Genomic DNA, 7,505 nt, shown 5'->3' with positions numbered 1-7,505 from the left:
CCCATAATTTTACCTGTTTCTGGATCTCAAACCAATACTGGGGCTTTAACCCGTGCCTCGAAAGAGGTATTTGCAGTAAAATGTCAAACTATCGGTGGGTTGTTATCTATTAAAGAACAATTTAAAAAATTAAAAGCATACAATGCTTTCTGTAACCGTTCCTCCGGAAAAGCCATTCCCATTCCCCCTTTTTGTTGTTGTAATAGACGTTTTAGAGACTGATGAGACCGTTCAATGAGAGATTGACCAGTGGGGGAATGAGGAATGCCAGTAATATGAGTTATACCCCATAGGGCAAAAAAGGTTTTTATAGTTGTTGAAACATAAGCTGGACCATTATCTGTCTTTATCTTTGAGGGAATACCCAAAGTAGCAAAAGCACGCATTAAATGTCTACGAACATCTCGTGCCTTTTCTCCTGTGTGACAAGAGGCAAACAAGGCACCTGAAAATGTATCAATGGAAGAGTGGATATATTTAAGGTTACCAAATTCAGAATAATGTGTGACATCTGTTTGCCATAATTGTAGGCTTTGTAATCCTTTAGGGTTAACTCCTGCAGCAATTGATGGGAAAGAATGTTTTTGGCAATCAGGACAGACAGCAATAATATTTGACGCTTGTTAAGAAGTAAGGTCAAACTGTCGTTTAAGAGCTCCAGCATTTTAATGGAAAAAAGAGTGACATAGTTTAGCTTGTGCAATACCGTCTGGCAGTACTTGAACTGGTAACGTCAATAGATCAGCTCTTCGATTGCCTTCTGCAAGAAAACCAGGTAGTGAGGTGTGAGATCTAATATGCATAACAAAATAAGGCGCAGATCGAGAGTCCAAAAGGAAAATAAGTTCCTGTAACAGGGTAAAAAGTTGTGAATGTGAAACATTCCACAGCACAGAAGCTTCGGCTCGTGTAACAATACCTGCAAGATAAGCTGAATCAGTAACAAGGTTGAGTGGTACGTTCCATTTTTGGAAAACACGAACAACTGCATTCAGTTCTACTATTTGAGGTGAACCGGAGACTGTCTCTATGTCTGAGTCCCATCGTCTCCGTTGATCATCCCACCATAGGAGAACAGATTTACGTGATTTGCCTGATCCATCTGTAAACACAGTAAGTGCCTGTAAAGGTTGTTCGCTTCTTTTGGGTTTTAACATCAGACGAAAGTCAATATTAAACAGTTTGTGTGAAGGAGGATGAGAAGTTATTTGACCCGTATAGTCAGCAAGTGCCATAACAAAGGTGTCTGATTGCTGATAAAGCCATTGTAAGTATACTGTTGTTATTGGTAGACAAATACAGACAAAATCCTTCCCTGATAAGGTTAACAGGAGTGATCTAGCTTTCACAATCAGAGAGGCAAACATTTCATGTTGTGTCAAAATAGTTTTTGTAGACTGGTTAGGTAAAAAGAGCCATTCAATAATTAACAAGGGGTCTGAGTTCTGAAGGTCCCATTGAAATATCAGGGCATGAGGCTGTCGAGCAGGGTTTAAAATAATCAAGTAAAAAGGTAGTTCAGGGGCCCATCGGTGGGCCTGTCGAGAAGCGATAGCTGAGGCAACCTTTTGTAAAGATGTATCTGCTTCAGAGTTAAGATTACGTGGAGAGCAAAGATTAGTGTCCCCTTTTAGTAGGTCAAACAGAGGACCCAAGTCTGTATTAGAAATTCCCAATAATGGTCGAACCCAATTTATTGTTCCCAGTAATTTTTCTGCATCATGCAGGTTCCTTACATTGGTATTGATCTGCAATGGTTGAGGAACAATAGTTTGTGCTCTTATTCGCCAGCCCAGATATTTCCAAGGGGGAAACTTCTGGACCTTTTCTGGTGCTATACAGAGACCTGCCGAATTCACGGCATCTGTGACAAGGGCTACAGCTTTCTCCATGACTTCGTGATGTTGTGCTGCCACTAAAAGGTCATCCATATAGTGATACAATAACACAGTAGGCATAGCATTTCGGACAGGACTGAGTATTTTCGCAACATACCATTGACACATTGTAGGGCTATTTTTCATACCTTGTGGCAGTACAACCCACTGATATCTCTGCAACGGAGCTTGCATGTTGATGCTTGGAATTGAAAAGGCAAATTTTGGGGTATCATCTAGATGTAACGGGATACTGAAAAAACAATCTTTAAGATCTATGACAGTTAGATGCCAATGTTGAGGGATCATAGTTGGGGACGGGAGCCCGGGTTGGAGGGCTCCCATATCTTCCATAGCATCATTAATTTTTCTGAGATCATGGAGCAAGCGCCACTTGCCAGTTTGTTTTTAAATAACAAAAACTGGTGAATTCCATGGGCTAGTAGAGGGTACAATGTGTCCCTTGGACAGTTGTTCTGAGACTAAGTTTTGAAGTGCGCGAAGTTTTTCCAAAGGAAGGGGCCATTGATCCACCCAAATAGGAACATCAGATTTCCAGGTTATTTTTAGGGTGTCGCGCACTTCAATGGCCCTATATAAAAATGTGTACGGATAGACATTCCCCATTGTGACAATACATCACGCCCCCACAAAACCATAGGGACAGGCAGCACAAAAGGTTTAACAGAAGCCACATGTCCCTCTGGTCCTTGAATTCGAATTAGTTCCAAACTCTGATGACTGTTACCGGTCCCCCCTATCCCAGCCAGTGTCTGAGAGACATTAGTCAGTGGCCATTGCGGAGGCCATTTGGCTTGAGAAATTACTGTGACATCAGCTCCAGTGTCAATGATTCCATTTAGTGCTAGTTGTTGGTCATTGTAAATAAGGGTACACTGATACATAGGTCGCTGTGGAGAAATGGATTGTACCCACAAAATGTGGGGTGACCCGGTGGATCCAAAACCTCCTCTCCTCTGCGGAGGATGATCAGTGATTAGAGAGCTTACCCTTGCCGGAATCAGAATCAGTTGCGCTATTCAACTACCCTGAGGTATCGTACAAGGTGGAAATGGAGTCCATGCCATAATTTTAATTTCGTCCACACTGTCAGAGTCAATAACACCTGGTAAAACAAATAGACCAGACAATGTTGTGGAAGATCTACCAATTAATAGAGCTTGTGTATCAGGGGGTAATGGTCCTTTGACATTTGTTGATAATAAATGAACCGAGGAAGCGAGCAGTGTTACTGTGTGTGAGTTTGCCAGGTCCAATCCGGCACTGCCTGAGGTTGCTGGACAGGGACTTGAGGTGTCGGTGCTTCTCTCCGAGGTTGTTGAAATGTCAGCTGTGGCACTTGTGTCTGCGCGCGTCACTGCCCCGCGCTCCGCGGTTGGTTTCCCTGTATCGGTTGTCCCTGGAAGTCGTACTTAGATCGACATTGATTAGCATAATGATGCCCTTTCCGACATTTCGGACAAACTCCAGGACCAGGAGGTTGTTGTCTATTCCCTGCAGCCCGAGCAAGACAATTTCTCTTTAGATGACCAGGCTTACCACAACCATAGCAATTCCCCGCACCACGCATCGCTGCAAAAGCAGCAGCCATAGCTTCAAACTTATGGTCAACCACACTGATTCGGTTACATGCTTCCACCATTTCCACCAAAGTGGGGTTCGGGTTGGGAAGAGACTTCAGTAGCCTTTTACAATCAGCATTAGCATTTTCAACAGCTAGTTTTGTTAACAATATATCCCAAGCTTCCGCATTATCTACTTGACGTTCCAAAGCCTGTTTTAGTCTATCAATAAACTGCATATAAGGTTCTCGAGGCTCCTGAGTGGTGGTAGTAAAAGCTTTTTGTGGCTTTTGTACATCAGGAACCTGGAAAAAAGCCTTTTTTGCCTCTTCTCTAATTGCCTCGAGAGCCGCACGGGGACAGTTTTGAGCCTGCGCTACAGGATCAGCATGTGCACCGGTGCCCGTAAGATGTTCTATTGTTAGTGCAGCTAATGCAGCATCATTATGATTAACATATGTGAGTAGGAGTGCTTGCAGTCCCCCTCTCCAATGCAACTCCCATAATGTGTACTGAGTCAGGGTTAGTAGCAATCGTGCTAAAGATTTCAAATCATGAGGAGTCATGACATAAGTATCAAACACAGAAGATAACAGACTTATAAAATAGGGAGAAGAAATACCATGTTCCGTAACCGTGCGGCGCAGTTCTTTAACAACCGAAAAGGAAAGAGTCTCCCATCGTGCTCCCCCTGCCCGACCCTGAGAATACAAGACTGGAGCAACTATAGTTTTAGCCATTTCTAAATCCCCCTCCTTTAAGGCTTGTTTCTTTATTTTTGCCCACACATCACGCAGATCAGGAGGGTATAAATCAGGTTCTTGTTCAGGGTCTACCGGTCCCGGGTCAAAGGGGTCGTCTTCTGGCGGATACTCCACTGCATTAACACCCAGGAGTTTAGAGCACTGTGATTTAGAGGCTGATAAGGACAGGGCTATAGGAGCTTGCGACTCCTCCTCCTCTCCTTCCTCTGCCTTTTCTTTTTGTGCTTTCAGAGTCTCAAAAATAACTCTCCATGAAGACAGCAGACGGTGGGACTCAGTATTGCCTTTTGTCGCAGAATCCCACAATTTCACCCCTGTATCGTCCCAAAGTTCCTGCACGAAAATTGTAGTTGCTGTCACTGCAGGCATATTTACTTGCACCCACTTAAGCATTGCTTTAAGGTCATGCCCAGAAATACTTTTCTTATGTTTGTTAAGGAGACCTTTCATGAGCTCATATACGTCTCTTTCTGGGGATGAAACCTGATTCCCCATTACGGATTTCCCACAGCTCACCTCTCAACTCCGGAGGGATTTATGGCCGGCCGGCTCCCGCTTCCTTTCAGCGGATCATTCAAAGTTCTGTGGGATTCGCTGCATGTCGCTCAGTTAGGCGATTCGAGAGTCCCTCCACGTCAGATCCTTCACTGGATCACGTCGGGGTCACCAATTTGCGGCGAATGAAGAGACGGGACGCAGCTTGATGCAAGCAAGTTGTCCATTTATTAGTGATTTTCTTACAATTATATACGTTTCTACCTTCTACATATTACACACTGATTGGTTAAATCTTAAGTGTAAAAAACACTGATTGGTTGATATTTAAGGCACACCGTTAGAACAATAGGAACTTATTAGTTTACCTTGATATAGCAACAGTTTCTATTCCAAAGTTAGGGAGTTTCTTTCTACGCGGCTTTCTTGATTAACAAAGTTACATATCGGCGCCATCCGTTCCCTTATCTGGCTACTTGTTTCTCTGTCTGTCTGGTTGCCTCCTCAACAGTAACGGCTCAGGGGTCTGCAGTTAGCTTGTTCCTTTGCTCCCAGGGCTTGTGCCCTACAAGTTCTAACAAGTCTCTATTCATCAGGCTATCAGTACTTTGGACTCTTGTCCTTGAGGCCTTGTCCTACAGTGCTGGTCAGCTCCCAGAGCTGGAATATCATTGGTATCAGTGAGACTTGGTGGAATGAGTCCCATGACTGGAGTGCTGGGATGGAGGACTACAGGCTGCTCAGGAGGGATAGGCAGGGCAGGTGAGGTGGAGGAATTGCACTGTATGTAAGGGAGAGGTTTGATTGTACAGACCTTAAAGTATAGGGATGATGTGGTAGAGAGCCTCTGGGTGAGGATTAGGGGGATGGCAAACAAAGGAGATGTTGTAGTGGGTGTTTACTACCAATTGCCCAGCCAGGATGTAAGCACTGATGAGTTATTCTATAGGCAGTTAGGAGAAATCTCTGGATCAGTAGCCCTTGTCCTTATGGTAGGTTTCATCTTCCCAGGCATCAAGTGGGAAAACCATACTGCTGTGACAAGCGGGTCTTGGTAATTCTTGAAGTTTGTAGGAAATAACTTCTTGATACAGTTACTCAGGGAGCCAACTAGGAAAGATGCCCTCCTAGACTTGCTCTTCGTGAATAAAGAAGGACTCGGGGGGCATGTGATGGCAGGTGGCTGTCTCGGCCACAGTGACCATGCAATGACTGAGTTTAAAATTTTCAGTGTAATGAGATAAAAGGTCAGCAGAGTTACTACTTTGCACTTCAGGAGAGCAAACTTTAAGCTATTCAGGGGGCTATTTAGCAGAGTACCCTGGGAATCTGCTTTTGGGGGCTTAGAAGTCCACAAGTGCTGGTCAGTCTTTTAGAAGCACAGGAAGAGGCAATTTCACTGTGTTGAAAGTCAAGCAAGTGGGCCAGCAGACCAGCTTTGCTGAACAGGGAACTCCTCATGGAACTCAAGAGGAAAAAGAAATTGTATGATCTCTGGACACGAGGTCAGGCTTTGCAGGAAGAGCACAGAGCTGTGGCTCACATATTCAGGGAGAAGACATGAAAGGCCAAAGCTCAATTAGAGTTGAAACTGGCCAGTGTTGTTTCAGATAACAAAAAGGGCTTTTTAAAGTATGTTAATAGCAAGAGGAGGTCTAAAGAAAACATTGGACCGATACTTGTTGAAGATGGTCATCTGACTAACAGGGATGAAGAAAAAGCAGAGGCATTCAATGAGTTTTTTGTCTCAGTCTTTAATAATACTGATAGACCTTAGGCTGCCCGGTCCCCTGAGTCAGAGGACCATGACTTCAGGAACAGTGACTTTCCGTTAGTGGACACTGAAATTGTATGGGACCAGCTGTATCAGCTGAATGTTCATAAGTCCATGGGGCCTGATGAGATTCATCCCAAAGTTCTGAAGGAGCTAGTGGAAGTTGTGGCAGGACCCCTCTCGATCATCTACCAAAGGTCTTGGGAATCTGGGGAGGTCCCTGCTGACTGGAGGCTAGCCAAGGAACAATGTTGTTCCCATCTACAAAAAGGGTGTGAGGGAAGACCCAGGAAACTACAGACCTATTAGTCTAACCTCAGTACCTGGAAAAATTATGGAGAAGATCATACTGGGTACTATCAAAAGGCATTTAAAGAATAACGCGATCATCAGGCAAAGGAATCTTTGGCACCAGGACAGCCAGCTTGGTGAAGTGGGCTTTAAACTGAAGGACTTGGGGGGAGGGGTCCAAAGTGGCAATACTCACGCCATCGCATCCAACTGGGGAATAAGCCAGGCCAACCAGAGCAGCGATATACGTTCTTTAGCTGCCTCCCAAGATGGGTACCAGAAGACCAGCCACCTCAAGGGTGTGTGTGTGGCTATGGTGGATCCACTTGCACCCCTCCTGTGAAACCTGCACGCTCAATTACCTCTCTGAAATGCCTGTACACCAATGAACGCAGCATGGGGAATAAACAGGGAGAATTAGAGATCTGTGTGCAGCCGCAGGGCCATGATCTCGCTGCAGTTACAGAGACATGGTGGGATAGCTCGCATGACTGGAATGCTGTCATGGATGCCTATGTACTTTTCAGGAAAGACAGGCCAGCAAGGCAAGGTGGTGGAGTTGCTCTTTATGTGAGGGAGCAACTGGAATGTATTGAGCTCTGCCTAGGGGTGGATGCAGAATGAGTCAAGAGCCTATGGGTAAAGATTAAGGGGCAGGCCAACATGGGGGAGCCTATTGTGGGTGTTTGCTACAGGCCACCTGATCAGGAAGGGGAAGTCG

The 7,505-nt window shown here is 44.9% G+C and overlaps 1 protein-coding gene across 1 annotated transcript; it reads right to left on the bottom strand.

The window, feature by feature from the left end:
• Positions 1–3,252: 3,252 nt before the first annotated feature.
• On the bottom strand, positions 3,253–4,874 carry LOC129734636 (endogenous retrovirus group K member 9 Gag polyprotein-like). The gene is made up of 2 exons (XM_055698270.1): positions 4,741–4,874; positions 3,253–4,557 (listed from the first exon to the last, which is right to left on the bottom strand). Exon 2 carries the CDS (start codon positions 4,198–4,200, stop codon positions 3,253–3,255), a length of 948 nt encoding a protein of 315 aa, XP_055554245.1. The 5' UTR covers positions 4,201–4,557; positions 4,741–4,874.
• Between the last annotated feature and the right edge of the window lie 2,631 nt (positions 4,875–7,505).

The sequence above is a fragment of the Falco cherrug genome, chromosome W (genome assembly GCF_023634085.1).
Source record: "Falco cherrug isolate bFalChe1 chromosome W, bFalChe1.pri, whole genome shotgun sequence".
Lineage (NCBI taxonomy): Eukaryota > Metazoa > Chordata > Aves > Falconiformes > Falconidae > Falco > Falco cherrug.
The sequence above is the reverse complement of the archived record's forward strand: the minus strand, read 5'-3'. Positions and strand labels throughout refer to the sequence as shown.